The sequence below is a fragment of the Myotis myotis genome, unplaced genomic scaffold (genome assembly GCF_014108235.1).
Source record: "Myotis myotis isolate mMyoMyo1 unplaced genomic scaffold, mMyoMyo1.p scaffold_m19_p_8, whole genome shotgun sequence".
Lineage (NCBI taxonomy): Eukaryota > Metazoa > Chordata > Mammalia > Chiroptera > Vespertilionidae > Myotis > Myotis myotis.
The window spans coordinates 40599113-40614927 of NW_023416390.1; the positions used below are offsets into that span (position 1 = coordinate 40599113).

The following is a 15815-nucleotide window of genomic DNA, read 5'->3' on the forward strand; positions in this document are numbered from 1 at the left end:
AACATAGCCATATAACATGGGTGCCCTCTGACTATCATGCTGTTAGGCATTCATCTGTTCTCCTAGAAGGAGAAGGCCCAGCCTGACTTTGACATGACTGTGTATTAATTGTGGAAACCTTGTTTCCAGGTGGACGCTGGGAAAAGGGCAGAAGCTGTAGCAACAGTTGTTGCTGCAGTCGACCAGGCCCGTGTCAGAGAGCCCAGAGAGCCCAGAGAGCCTGGGCATCTTGAAGAATCGTATGCTCAGCAGACTACATTAGAGTATGGCTACAAGGAGCATGTTACTGCCACAAAGATAGCTGAGCAACCCCAGCGTCCAGCCTCAGAACCCCAGGTTGTCTCTAAAGCAGTCAAGCCTAGAGTGATCCAAGCTCCTTCTGAGACTCATATCACAACTACTGATCAAATGGGAATGCATATATCATCACAGGTGAGTCTGAACTTGCTGCTTTTTTAATACCGTGGGAAAGCAAGTGTCACCTCTGTGATCATCTGACAAACAGTGGTATCACTGAGTTTCATTTCACTGCAGATCAAGAAAACTACCGATGTAACAACTGAAAGATTAGTCCATGTGGATAAACGCCCCCGCACCGCAAGCCCTCACTTTACCGTTTCAAAGATTTCTGTTCCTAAAACAGAACATGGATATGAGGTAAGAAGTTAACAAGCATGAGGAAGAAATGTTTGCCTCAAAGGAACTAAGTATCTAATGTGTGATATAGAGTTATCTTTGGTATAGGCCAGTGGTCGGCAAACCGTGGCTCGCGAGCCACATGCGGCTCTTTGGCCCCTTGAGTGTGGCTTTTCCACAAAATACCACGTGCGGGCGCGCACGTACAGTGTGATTGAAACTTTGTGGCCCATGCGCAGAAGTCAGTTTTGGCCTGGGCGAGTCTATTTTGAAGAAGTGGCGTTAGAAGAAGTGGGGGTGTCGGTCGGTCGGTCGGGCGAGACGTGGCGCAGGCAGGCGGTGGGATACGCAGCGTGGGGGAGGTACATTGTTTTGAGGTACGTTCGCTGAGGTCGACCCCTTCCAACTCTCCCATCCACTTTCATCTATCTGAAACAAGTATACAAGACGAGTGTGGATGGGAGAGTTGGAAGGGGTCGACCTCAGTGAACGTACCTCAATAGATTGAGGACGTTTTTAGCAAAGGCCAGCTTAGGAGTACCCTAATTAAGTTAATAACAATGTACCTACCTATATAGTTTAAGTTTAAAAAATTTGGCTCTCAAAAGAAATTTCAATCGTTGTACTGTTGATATTTGGCTCTGTTGACTAATGAGTTTGCCGACGACCACAGGTATAGGCCAATGTGGCCTCTTTTTGTTAGTGTCCATTTGCATTCAGAGTGGACTCAGAGACCCAGTTTGGTTTCTGACACTTGCCCTGCAGGGTGAGCCTGGAGTAGCAAGTGGTTATCTCACCACTCTGAAGAGACAAAAATTCATGCAGGCTTCTCTTTGTTTCACATTCTGTAATTATACTATTTACTTTTCCTTATGTTATGAGACATTCCAGAGTAACGTAACTGAGAATGTATATAAATACTAAAGACAGGTATTGAGAAATGATATAGTTGTATCCTCAGTATAACAATATGAAGAGGTGGTATTGTGTGGTGGTTGAATTGGATTGTGGAGTCAAACAGCCCTGAATTTAGAGTCCTGGCTCTGCCCCTTCTAAGCTCTGTTATCGGGACAACTTAATACATGGAAAACCCTTCACAAGGGGACAGCACATGCTAACCCTCAACATTTGTAAACTCTTGTTCTTATTATACACATCCAAGACATAGAATCCTGTATGCTTTCAGAGAATTGTAAGGTACATTTGATACCTATATTTGGGATAGTCCCAAATTACTATTGAAATCGAATAATCACAGAAAGCAACAGAATAAAAACAGTAAGGAAGCCTTAAATTACTTCTCTGGTTGTCTACATTTTCACCTTTCAAATAGATTTGTGGCTGAAACATAAATGTGCTGTTGTAAAGTAGTTCTTAGGAATTTACCAAGTATTTTAATAATTTCTTGACTTTGAATAGCTCACTGTGGTATTTTCAAATGCAGCATTGGGATGATTGAGTGAAAATTTTTGACTGAGCTTCAGAAGACCCTCAGTTCCTTTATGATAAGAATGTAAAATAGGTAGTTCTTAGTACAACTCTTTAAGAAAGATATTATCAATATATTTCACAAAGTGGCAGGAATGACAATGAGCTTTATAACTGGCTTATCTCTAACTGACTTTTCACTCATTCTAAAGTGATAATGGGAACATTAAAAAAATGGACCAAAAGAAAAATGAAATAATAGACTGAGACTCACAACAGAAATCCTAGTGGCAAAGCATTTCTAAATGATGACTTGGATGACAGTTAAGTGACTTTATTTTCTGGCTTCCATTTCCATTTAAGGCATCAATAGCCGGTAGCGCTATTGCTACTTTACAAAAAGAGTTGTCAGCCACATCTTCTTCTCAGAAGATTACCAAATCCGTGAAGGCACCCACTGTGAAGCCTGGTGAGACCAGAGTGAGAGCAGAGCCCACCCCCTCACCCCAGTTCCCCTTCACTGACACACCAGAGACTTACAAGAGTCAAGCTGGCATTGAAGTGAAAAAGGAAGTAGGGGTGAGCATCACTGGTAGCACAGTCCGCGAAGAGCGCTTCGAAGTACTTCATGGGCGTGAGGCCAAGGTTGGTCCCCGGATTGCATGCTGTTTCTCACACATCCCTATGAATCATGGCCAGACACTCAGCAGTTTGCACTACAGAAGTCAGCCGGGTGTCTTGCCTTCCTCCTTTACTATATTCAAACTTAATTTTAGTGGGACAGAGCTCTTTTTCTCAACTTATTTTTATAATTTTGCATGAGCTAAGTGTTTGTGAGATTTCCCTGATTTCATGGGCATTTTGTAAATATCCTTTGTAAAAATCATAGGTAACAGAAACAGCAAGAGTACCTGCACCTGCTGAAATCCCCGTCACTCCACCAACTTTGGTCTCGGTGAGTAAAGAAGCTGATTGTGTTGGAACATGTGCATATCTGGGCACACCATTTTAAAATGTGCAAAGATCAGTTTCTCAAACTGGGAAATGGCATTAGTGAGTTTACAAATGCTAAGTTTAATACCATACACTATTTGGAGAGAGAAAGGGAGATTCTGTGTGGCAACCATGGGTCATATTGTCCAAAGATTTAGTGAATTTCTATTATGTGTAAGGCATTAGAGAAAAGTATGGAGATATATAAAGAGAGATGTAGCCTTCTGGAACCTTTGCCTGACTGTCAGGGAAAATGCCCAAAACAAGCAAGATAAAATACAGGCAGTGATAAGCACCTTGACAGAGGGAGGATCACAAGGAAGGATCAATTACTTAGAACTGGGGAGAGCTTAGAAAGCTTTGTTGAAGAGGCAGCCTTCTGGCTTTGTTAAGATCTGAGCATGTGAGAATCACACAGGGAATGGAGTTACCCTGCTGTGTGGCATTAATACAATTCCACCTTACTAATTAGGAAACACCTTGCATTTATTTCAACTTGGGGATATTCCCATTTCCAAAGGAATCTCTGCTAACATTTCTAGAGTCCCAATCTTAAAAAAACAGTTATGGCAATTAGAATGTACTTCAAACCCCCACATAGGCCATAACATATAGAGATGATTAATGAAAATGCACACTTATCAATATTATGTTCTTTTTTTCTCTCTTCAGGGCTTAAAAAATGTGACTGTTATAGAAGGTGAATCCGTCACCTTGGAGTGCCACATCTCTGGATACCCATCCCCGAAAGTGACATGGTACAGGGAAGACTACCAAATAGAAAGTTCCATTGATTTCCAGATAACCTTCCAGAGTGGAATCGCTCGTCTTATGATTCGGGAAGCCTTTGCAGAAGACAGCGGGCGATTTACTTGCAGTGCTGTGAACGAGGCTGGGACCGTCAGCACGTCCTGCTACCTCGCTGTGCAGGGTGAGTGGCCATACTCCCATGTCCTTGCACACATGCTGTCACTCACTCATCACTCCCAGCGGACACTTCCTTGCACAATAGGGTCTCTGCACACTTCCCAGTGGCGTCCCCTTTTGGAACTGGCGAGGTGGGTAGTAGGTTATGGAGTCAACTTAAATTGTTATGCTAAGCAGGGGTCACCAACAAAATGGACTAAGTGCCTGACTTTAATGAGAAACTTCTATCTTTTTCCAGTGTCAGAAGAGTTTGAAAAAGAAACCACAACCGTGACTGAGAAATTTACCACAGAAGAGAAACGGTAAAACATTCTTTTGTTAATGACCTTTTGTCCTAGTCAACCTTTGAACATCAGGGATTTGAATGTATGGGTTCACTTACACATGGGTGTTTTTCAATAAATATAATCAGTCCTTGTGTCCGTTAGGTTTCGCATCTGCAGATTCAACCAGCTTGGAATCAAAAACAGTATTTTCACATTCCCAACCACAGATTCCCAATGGTGAATTGAAAATGCTATTTTCAATCTGGGTGGTTGCATCTATGAATTTGAAACCTGTGGATAGGAAAAGCTGAATTTAGGGTCAAAAGATATACATGGCCCTAGCCGGTTTGGCTCAGTGGCTAGAGCGTCGGCCTGCAGACGGAACGGTCCCAAGTTCCATTCCAGTCAAGGGCACATGCCCAGGCTGTGGGCTCTATCCCAAGTAGGGGACGTGCAGGAGGCAGCCAATCAATGATTCTCTCTCATCATTGATGTTTCTATCTCTCTCCCTCCTTCTCCCTTCCTCTTTGAAATCAATAGAATATATGTGTGTGTGTTTTAAAAGTTACACATGAATTGCACGGTGGCCCCTAAGCCCCACTTTGTTCAAGAGTCAATATATAGTCTTGATTTTTTCCAGTCCCTTTAGTATTAGAAAATTACAGTCCAGAAGCTAATGTGAGGAAATTCTATTCCCAGCTTTATGGAGTCAAGAGATGTGGTAATGACTGACACTAGCATCATGGAAGACCGAGCAGAGCCTGGAGAACCTGCTGCTCCTTTCTTCATTTCAAAACCAGGGGTCCAGAAACTGGTAGAAGGAGGGAGTGTGGTATTTGAATGCCAGGTTGGCGGCAACCCAAAGCCCCATGTCTACTGGAAAAAATCTGGGGTTCCTCTAACCTCTGGATATAGGTATGTTAATGGCTGAATGGTACAGCATTCTCTGTGGTTTGCATGATATGTATATGGAGCCTAGAGAGTAGAATATACTTATAGCACCATTCCCTGAAGGTAGGCTCTTCACTATGGAGCCTTCATTGTGTATTTTCACGTTTGTACAAAATCTTATTGAGAAACAGAGCCATGTGACAAAGTGGATAGAAGATATATTTCTTTATATTCTAGTTTGATTCATTTATAGGACCGAGGAAATAGAGAAAATGTATATTTTGACAGGTATTTTTACACATACACACACACTTTTCCTGAAAGAATCTGAGACAATATTTTTTACCAAAAACACATAATTAACTCACTAAACGGTAAGAGAATAAGGGTCATGTGATGAAGAAGAAAGATAGTTATACATGAAAAGTAATGCTAATAAATTTGCTAAAATTAGACATATTTGCAGACACTTATTTCCATATATCTGATTCTAGTGGTATTATATTATTTATTTTAAAGCAGTGGTTCTCAACCTTGGCTGCACATTAGAATCACCTGGGAATCTTTTTAAAATCCTGATTTCTGGGCCTCATCCTCCGGAAATTCTGTTTCTTTGTTATGGGGTGAGGCCACAACATTAGTAACAAAGAAACAGAATTTCCTGAGGATGAGGCCCAGAAATCAGGATTTTTAAAAAATTCCCAGGTGATTCTAATGTGCAGCCGAGGTTGAGAACCGCTGTTTTAAAAGAGTGTTCATGACCCTCATTACTCATGTCCATGTATTTTCCACAATTTTCAGCTATCTGATAGTTGTTTTCTATGGTAGGGCTTTGTTACATGCTTAGGATCATTGAATTTTATAGCACAGATCCACATAAGGGTTATTTTAGTAACATAAGGATTATTATATGACTGAAGTTTTTGTTTGTTTATTTCCATAAAGACACAAAGTGATTTACAACAAACAAACTGGTGAGTGCAAACTGGTGATTTCAATGACTTTTGCCGATGATGCTGGAGAATACACTATTGTTATTCGTAATAAGCATGGAGAAACTTCTGCATCTGCCTCCTTGCTTGGAGAAGGTCAGTGCAACTCTAACGAGTACCTATGTGCATGATAAGAGCACAAACACATGGAGGTAGCAGGGCTGTGTGTTTGTGGAAAGGCCTGTTGCAGTACCCTGGTTCTGATACTGGTTCTGTCTCAATCACTCCCCTTCTTTGCCTCAGCCATAATAGGAAATATTTTTTATTTTTTAGCTTTCTAAATCTTTGTTGTTGAAAGTATTACATATGTCCCCTGTTTCCCCCCAATCACCCCTTCTAGCCCACCACTGCCTCCTGCCCCAGGCCGTCACCACACTATCATCTGTGTCCATGGGTTATGCATATATGCATACAAGTTCTTTGGATGATCTCTTCCCACCCACCCATCCCCGCCTTCCCTCTGAGATTCGACAGTCTATTCCAGTGATGGCGAACCTTTTGAGCTCGGCGTGTCAGCATTTTGAAAAACCCTAACTTAACTCTGGTGCCGTGTCACATATAGAAATTTTTTGATATTTGCAACCATACTAAAACAAAGACATATTTTTGATATTTATTTTATATATTTAAATGCCATTTAACAAAGAAAAATCAACCAAAAAAATGAGTTCGTGTGTCACCTCTGACACGCGTGTCATAGGTTCTCCATCACTGCCCTATTCCATGCTTCTATGTCTCTGGATCTATTTTGTTCATCAGTTTATGTTGTTCATTAGATTCCACATCTGAGTGAGATCATGTGATACTTATCTTTCTCTGACTGGCTTATTCCACTTTGTGTAATACTCTCCAGGCCTCAAAAACCATACTGGTGTTGAACTTTTCTAGTAATATTTTCTATTTGGTGGCATCCATCTGTTGCATATCATGCCTTTGACGATGAAGGGATTGACTCCCAGACCCAGGCAGATAGATCATATCAGTGAGCACAAGGAAGACAATGGCAAGCTGGAGAATATATGCCCTGTCTCAAGGGGGCAGTAGTGTCCTGTCTCTAGTGCAGCGGTTCTCAACCTGTGGGTTGAGACCCCTTTGGGGGGTCAAACAACTCTTTCACAGGGGTCGCCTAAGACCATCGGAAAACACATATATAATTACATACTGTTTTTGTGATTAATCACTATGCTTTAATTATGTTCAATTTGTAACAATGAAAATAGATCCTGCATATCAGATATTTACATTACAATTCCTGACAGTAGCAAAATTACAGTTATGAAGTAGCAACGAAAATAATTTTATGGTTGGGGGTCACCACAACATGAGGAACTGTATTAAAGGGTCGTGGCAATTGTTTCTACAATAGTAATAGCTGGTTTGGCTTGTTTGGTTTCGAAAATTCAATCTAATTAATATTTATTGAGTACTTTGATAGTAAAATTTGGAAAATCAGTCTTTTGGTTATCAACTTTTCCTAGTGTGGGGCTTGCCTTGAGTGAACAATGGTATGAAGGCTTTAACATAAGAGCATTAAAAAGTAACTTATGCTCTTAACTCCTAGCTGATTTTGACTCACTGATGAAGTCCCAGCAAGAAATGTTTTATCAGACACAAATGACTGCCTTTGTACAAGAACCTAAAGTTGGAGAAACAGCACCTGGATTTGGATATGCTGACTATGAAAAAGAGTATGAAAAAGAACAGGCCTTAATTAGGAAGAAAATGGCCAAAGATACTGTAATGGTCAGAACTTTTGTAGAAGACCAAGTGAGTATAAAAATAATGACCATGTAAAGCCTTTTATAAATTATACTTTCTTCCCATAATCCCCACCTTTTTTAAAAATAATTTCATTGTCAACTGATGGGGTCATATTAGACTGTTATTAATTGGCTCAGATTCACTGCTGACAAGCTTCCTTCATCTTCATGACATGTTGCACCTATGACTTTAGAAACAGATTTCATATATGCAACAAAATATGACTTTAGAAATGGGAATTTTTATATATATGCAGAAAAAGGCAAACACTAGCATGACCATGTTCATTGCTGCCAAGATCCCTTTGTTTGTATAATAAACATCTAAACTTTTGTAAGCCACACTCTTAGACTATCATTTACCCAAGACACTGCAACATGAACTAGCAAAGTTGATTGTAATGCAGATTAAAAACAAAACAAAGAGCTTTCTAAGATTTTCTCCTAGTTAGAAACTTTCATCAATCCTTATCTCTGAAACTAATATACTTAAAAGCATTTCTATCAGTGAGGATATGTCTTTTTAACAAACTATCATCTTTTTTGCTACATAGGAATTCCACATTTCTTCCTTTGAAGAGAGGCTTATTAAAGAAATTGAATACAGGATAATAAAGACTACATTAGAAGAACTTCTTGAAGAAGATGGAGAAGAAAAGATGGCAGTTGACATTTCTGAATCTGAAGCTGTTGAAGCAGGATTTGATTTAAGAGTCAAGAATTATAGGATTCTTGAGGGGATGGGTGTTACCTTTCATTGCAAGATGTCTGGCTATCCATTGCCCAAGGTAAAGTATAACCATTTACCATACCTCCATGCCACAATAAAGATACAACTAGGTTACACTGTAACTATTTTATCTACATTTAATTCACATGTACCTATTACTTGCAGATTGCGTGGTACAAAGATGGCAAGCGCATTAAGCATGGAGAGAGATACCAAATGGACTTTCTACAAGATGGCAGAGCTAGTCTGCGCATACCTGTTGTTCTTCCAGAAGATGAGGGCATCTATACTGCATTTGCCAGCAATATTAAAGGAAATGCAATCTGCTCCGGGAAATTGTATGTGGAGCCTGCTGCGCCACTCAGTGCTCCGATGTACATACCCACGCCTGAGCCCATGAGCAGAATCAGGTAAGACTCATAATAATCTGGGTTGTTGGGTATTTAAATTATTTAAAATACTAAATATCCCAGTGGCAAATTGCTATTATATATGTGTGGGGGGGGGGGGGGGGCGGTAGGAAGGAGGTTTGGGGTGAAGGCTGAGTGAGACAGCACAGAAAACTGCCAATAATTGCCAAGAGATTTTATTTCTTGCCCCTATGTAAGATGAGCATTTTCATTACTGTAGCACACTATTCATTTTGTCAGTGTTATAACGAATATAATGAAGACGATAAGGTTTATCTAACATCTTATTTTACATGTTAGCCCTAATTTATGCAATAATGCTGCAATATAGGGATTTTTATTTCTAGTTTGAACGTGGGAACGCTGAATCTCTGCAATCCTATGAAAACTGCCTCAGTTTACCCAGCCTGTAGGGTTATCGAATCCAAGCCATTCTAGCTACAGTGTAAAGATAGGATTTTATTTTCAAATATAATTTTTATGTTTTTCCTCCTGTTGGGTAAGAACATATGTTAATCTTTTTTTCTTATGCATTGGTTTATTTAACCAACCAATCTTTATTGAGATGTTTTGGAAGTGGAATCAAAATGGGTTGGTGACTAATTAAGTCAAGGTGGTGAGAGAAAGACAGTATTAAGGATCATTCTGAGATTCTGAGTCCCCAAAATATCTGGCTGTGCTAAATGACTACTGACTGGATTGAGGATCTCTGAAAAAATATAGTTTGGGGGGCTATGCTAAAATATTCCATTTTAGATCCCAGTGGTTTTGAGGTGCCTTCTGTAACATACAGAAGTAAATTATAAAATGACATTGATAAACAAGAAATAAAGAGGTTTGTTTATTTTGCTGAATTTTCTCTATGATTCAAGAAAATATTGTTTTCCTTTGTTTTCCAGATCTGTCTCTCCGCGTTCGGTGAGCAGGTCTCCTATACGCATGTCTCCTGCACGGATGTCCCCTGCACGGATGTCCCCTGCCAGAATGTCCCCTGGACGTAGGCTGGAGGAAACAGATGAGGCACAACTCGAGAGACTGTATAAGCCAGTCTTTGTGTTAAAGCCTGCTTCTTTCAAATGTTTACAAGGGCAAACTGCCAGATTTGACTTAAAGGTTGTGGGTAGACCTATGCCAGAGACCTTCTGGTTTCATAATGGTGAGTATGATAAGTTTCTGCTCACAAATTCTTAACCCCCCAAAAAATAAGCTTATATGTGTTGCCCAACAATTTAAAAAACAATTTTAACCATCTGTTTTCTTTTTCATTTATTTTTTGCCAGGCGAGCAAGTTATCAATGACTATACCCATAAAGTGGTCATTAAAGAAGATGGTACCCAGTCACTGATTATTGTCCCGACAGCACCCAGTGATTCTGGGGAATGGACCGTGGTTGCCCAAAACAGGGCTGGCAAATCTTCAATTTCAGTGACTTTAACTGTGGAAGGTATTTGCTTTTAAAATAAAAAAGAAATCACCTTATCACTTGGGTTTTAAACCCAGGTATTTCAGCCCTGTTCATTCTAAATCATGACCCCTCTCTCTTTCAGCTGTGGAACATCAGGTTAAACCAGTGTTTGTGGAAAAACTGAGAAATGTCAATATAAAGGAGGGTGCCCGACTTGAAATGAAAGTCAGAGCTACGGGTAACCCTAACCCTGACATCGTATGGTTGAAAAACAGTGAAATCATTGTACCTCATAAATATCCAAAAATCAGGTAAGTTTGCTTGGGAATAATATAAGTCCATTCTGCAAATCCAATAACCAAGGAAGCAACTACTACTTCTGTATGAGTGATGGTTTTTGTTTTTGGTTTTTGTTTGTTTGTTTTTTAGAATTGAAGGAACCAAGGGAGAAGCTGCCCTTAAAATTGATTCCACTGTCAGCCAAGATTCTGCCTGGTATACTGCAACTGCTATTAATAAGGCTGGCCGAGATACTACAAGATGCAAAGTAAATGTGGAAGTTGACTTTGCAGAGCCTGAACCAGAGAGAAGATTAATCATCCCACGAGGGACATATAGAGCAAAGGAAATTGCAGCCCCAGAACTGGAGCCCTTGCATTTGCGATATGGTCAAGAGCAATGGGAGGAGGGTGACCTCTATGACAAAGAGAAACAACAGAAACCATTTTTTAAGAAAAAACTCACTTCCTTAAGACTCAAGCGCTTTGGGCCTGCCCACTTTGAATGCAGGCTAACACCAATTGGTGATCCAACGATGGTGGTGGAATGGCTCCATGATGGGAAGCCACTTGAAGCAGCCAACAGGCTTCGTATGATCAATGAATTTGGGTATTGCAGCCTTGATTACGGAGTTGCATATTCTAGAGACAGCGGCATCATTACTTGCAGAGCCACTAACAAATACGGAACAGATCACACATCTGCTACCCTTATTGTTAAAGATGAGAAAAGTCTTGTGGAAGAAACTCAGTTGCCTGAGGGCAGGAAAGGCTTACAGAGAATTGAAGAATTAGAGAGGATGGCTCATGAAGGTGCTCTTACAGGTGTGACGACAGATCAAAAAGAGAAGCAAAAGCCAGACATCGTCTTGTTCCCAGAGCCAGTAAGAGTACTTGAAGGGGAGACTGCTAGATTCCGCTGCCGAGTGACAGGTTACCCTCATCCCAAAGTCAACTGGTACCTCAACGGACAGCTCATCCGCAAAAGCAAAAGGTTCCGAGTTCGCTATGATGGCATTCATTACCTGGACATTGTGGACTGCAAATCATATGATACAGGTGAAGTCAAAGTCACCGCAGAAAATCCTGAAGGTGTGACAGAGCATAAAGTGAAACTTGAGATCGAACAGAGGGAAGATTTTAGGTCTGTCCTTAGGCGAGCTCCTGAACCAAAGCCTGAGTTTCACGTACACGAAACTGGGAAACTTCAGTTTGAGGTACAAAAAGTAGATAGACCTGTTGACACCACCGAAGCCAAGGAAATTGTGAAGTTGAAAAGGGCCGAGCGAATTACCCATGAAAAAGTGTCCGAAGAATCAGAAGAGCTGCGCAGTAAATTCAAGCGCAGAACAGAGGAAGGATATTACGAAGCCATTACTGCTGTGGAGCTCAAGTCTCGCAAAAAGGATGAATCCTATGAAGAACTCCTTAAGAAGACAAAAGATGAACTTCTCCATTGGACCAAAGAGCTAACTGAAGAGGAGAAGAAAGCCCTTGTTGAAGAAGGCAAAATCACTATTCCAACTTTTAAACCTGACAGAATTGAACTAAGTCCTAGCATGGAAGCCCCCAAAATCTTTGAAAGAATCCAAAGCCAAACAGTGGGTCAAGGATCTGATGCACACTTCCGGGTCAGAGTCGTGGGAAAACCAGATCCTGAATGTGAATGGTACAAAAATGGTGTCAAGATTGAACGCTCTGACCGAGTCTACTGGTATTGGCCCGAAGACAATGTTTGTGAACTGGTCATAAGAGATGTGACTTCTGAGGACTCTGCCAGCATCATGGTAAAAGCCATCAACATAGCTGGGGAAACCTCAAGCCACGCATTCTTACTTGTCCAAGGTAATTCAAATTTTGTTCATTTGATGGAGCTCTCTATTTATCCATGAATATTCACTAGTGTATTTCTTTTTATTTTGTTTTTCCATTATTCTAACTTCAAATTTAATGCAATATGTGTGTGTGTTTTTTCTCCTTTTCTTATAGCCAAGCAATTGATCACTTTCACCCAGGAATTACAAGATGTTATTGCTAAGGAAAAAGACACCATGGCAACCTTTGAATGTGAAACTTCAGAGCCATTTGTCAAAGTGAAATGGTATAAAGATGGAGTGGAGATTCAGTCGGGAGATAAATACAGGATGCACTCTGACAGGAAGGTTCACTTCCTCTCCATTCTGACCATTGATGCAGCTGATGCTGAAGACTACAGCTGTGTGCTTGTGGAAGATGAAAATGTAAAGACAACTGCCAAACTTATTGTTGAAGGTAATAAATGATTTATTCTTTTTGTGCTTAAGTTATAAAGTTAGCCTTAATATCTGAAAAAAAATTACCTAGGCAATTTTTCCTTCATATAAATAATTAATTGGGAATCCTATATAATAAAAGGGTAATATGCAAATTGACCAAACTACAGAATGACCAGTCACTATGACACACACTGACCACCAGGGGGCAGATGCTCAACGCAGAAGCTTCCCCCTGGTGGTCAGTGCGCTCCCATATGGGGAGCATCACTCAGCCAGAAGCCAGGTTCACGGCTGGTGAGTGCAGCTGCAGTGGAGGGAGCCTCTCCTGCCTCCGCAGCAGCACTAAGGATGTCCGACTCACATGCTCAGAGGGCTCCTGGACTACTAGAGGGTGCAGGCCGGATTGTGGGACCGCCCTCCCCCCACCCCAGTGCATGAATGTCATGCACCGGGCCTCTAGTTGGATATAAGCTCTGTAGAAAGAATCATGAACTTATACTATTAATTAAGAATATTGACAATTTGGATTTTTAATAAGCAAGGTTTTATACCTTATATTTTAATGTTCTCACTGAAATATGAGTCTGTGCTTTAAAAATAATTTAAAAGTTAAAGTAATTCCTTGTTATTGAATATTTATTTCCCAGACTATCAGCAGGTAGACATTAAGAATATTCCTGATTAGTATGGAAGAGATAAGAGATATACAAGGAATGCTCCCTATGCTAAGTCTATATGAATAACTCTCCAGAGAAATTAACTTCTTTCTATCTGATACCTCAGGTGCAGTTATTGAATTTGTAAAAGAACTTGAGGACATAGAAGTTCCAGAATCATTTTCAGGAGAGTTGGAGTGCATTATATCCCCAGAAAACATAGAAGGCAAGTGGTATCACAATGATGTGGAGCTTAAATCCAATGGCAAATACTCAATTACATCTCGCCGTGGACGTCAGAACCTCACAGTCAAGGATGTGACCAAAGAGGACCAAGGAGAATACAGCTTTGTTGTTGACGGGAAAAAGACCACTTGTAAACTCAAGATGAAACGTAAGTCTTCCCGTTCCTTTTGGTTTGCAGGGAGCATCATATGGTTTATTGACAAACAATGATTATAAAATTCATTTTCTCCCCATCTTTTACAGCCCGCCCCATTGCTATCCTACAAGGACTCAGTGATCAAAAAGTCTGTGAAGGTGACATTGTTCAGCTTGAAGTTAAAGTCTCCTTGGAAAATGTGGAAGGTGTCTGGATGAAAGATGGCCAAGAAGTGCAGCCCAGTGATAGGGTTCATATTGTGATCGACAAACAGTCACACATGCTGCTCATTGAAGACATGACGAAGGAGGATGCTGGAAATTACTCCTTCACCATTCCAGCCCTGGGAATGTCAACCAGTGGGCGCGTCTCTGTCTATAGTGAGTGCAACTTACATGGTGTTCTGTGTACATTGTCAAGTGAGGTAGGAGCTTTAATAAACAGGCTTTAAAAACAGAATCTATATTCATAAATATTTTGTATGTGTGTTTGTGGTTTTCCAGGTGTTGATGTGATAACACCTCTAAAGGATGTCAACGTGCTTGAGGGTACAAAGGCTGTTCTCGAATGTAAGGTCTCCGTCCCAGATGTGACTTCTGTTAAATGGTATTTAAATGATGAACAAATCAAGCCTGACGATCGCGTACAAGCCATTGTTAAAGGCACTAAGCAGCGACTGGTGATTAACCGGACCCATGCTTCAGATGAAGGACCTTACACGCTGATGGTTGGCAGAGTTGAAACCAGCTGTAATCTCTCTGTCGAAAGTAAGGATTCTCCCACTCAACCTAGCATTATTCTGAACATTCTGTGTTCCCAGTGTAATAATAACCAAGTGATTATTTTACCTTTTCCCCAGAAATTAAAATTATAAGAGGACTTCGTGACCTTACCTGTACAGAAACCCAAAATGTGGTCCTTGAGGTTGAGCTGTCCCACTCAGGAATTGATGTCTTGTGGAATTTTAAGGACAAAGAAATCAAACCCAGTTCTAAATATAAAATTGAAGCTCATGGAAAAATATATAAGTTGACAGTTCAAAATATGATGAAAGATGATGAAGGAGAATATACATTTTATGCCGGAGAAAATATGACATCTGGAAAACTTACTGTGGCAGGTTGGTCCATTTATCATTTAACCTAAGTTCATTTGTGGGACTGTTGTTTAAACACAAAGAAGTCGTTGCTCACTTCCTGCCAAATTCCCATCAGTTTCTCACTCCCGTGCCTCTGTTTATGCTCTTCTCAAAGCCTGTAGTATTATGCTCAACACGGGCACGATCTCCCTGGATTCCAAATGTTCCTCCAGGCAGACCTACCTCACATGCTTTTCCCTCTGTGAAACCTTCCTTAATCTCCCCATTTGTAGAAGATCTTAGTCCTCCAAACTCAGGATTCCTTTATGAGTGCATCTCCCATAGTCCTTACCATAGACTTGTCTTACCCTAATTTCTTCTTCTTGCGCCAGAGTATAAGCTCCCCAAATCTGAAATTGCTTCTTTTTCTTCCTTGTGTACTCCAGTATGAGAGAGGATCAATAAAAGTTTGTTGAATTGAGCTTTATTTAAATTTTCCTACTCTAAAGATGTATTTTCTTTCATACTTTTTATGAACCCAGTGAATATTTTAAAACCATCATTCAGTGTATCTGTGTATCTCTTATGAAGTACACTATTTTCATTCAGCAGAAATTCTTTGCTTTAAAATGAAGAATCAGAAGTATAATTCAGATATCAGGAAAAAACTAAAGTCATCATTAATTTGTTTGGTTCTTTATAATTTAAGTATTGAAGAATTGGGATA

General features: G+C 40.3%; 1 protein-coding gene across 2 annotated transcripts in view; it reads left to right on the forward strand.

Moving 5' to 3' along the window:
* TTN (titin) overlaps positions 1 to 15815 on the forward strand; it is a 278629-nt gene that overhangs the window by 22165 nt on the left and 240649 nt on the right. For both annotated transcript variants that reach the window (XM_036318697.1, XM_036318696.1), the window contains 20 exons: positions 130 to 432; positions 535 to 657; positions 2428 to 2709; positions 2954 to 3019; positions 3730 to 3988; positions 4223 to 4286; positions 4950 to 5165; positions 6087 to 6229; positions 7695 to 7900; positions 8448 to 8681; positions 8789 to 9033; positions 9933 to 10189; positions 10314 to 10478; positions 10582 to 10750; positions 10869 to 12562; positions 12707 to 12988; positions 13756 to 14022; positions 14118 to 14390; positions 14514 to 14777; positions 14870 to 15130. In XM_036318697.1, the coding sequence (XP_036174590.1) occupies positions 130 to 432; positions 535 to 657; positions 2428 to 2709; positions 2954 to 3019; positions 3730 to 3988; positions 4223 to 4286; positions 4950 to 5165; positions 6087 to 6229; positions 7695 to 7900; positions 8448 to 8681; positions 8789 to 9033; positions 9933 to 10189; positions 10314 to 10478; positions 10582 to 10750; positions 10869 to 12562; positions 12707 to 12988; positions 13756 to 14022; positions 14118 to 14390; positions 14514 to 14777; positions 14870 to 15130 (5773 nt within the window). The remainder of the gene's footprint in view (positions 1 to 129; positions 433 to 534; positions 658 to 2427; positions 2710 to 2953; positions 3020 to 3729; positions 3989 to 4222; positions 4287 to 4949; positions 5166 to 6086; positions 6230 to 7694; positions 7901 to 8447; positions 8682 to 8788; positions 9034 to 9932; positions 10190 to 10313; positions 10479 to 10581; positions 10751 to 10868; positions 12563 to 12706; positions 12989 to 13755; positions 14023 to 14117; positions 14391 to 14513; positions 14778 to 14869; positions 15131 to 15815) is intronic.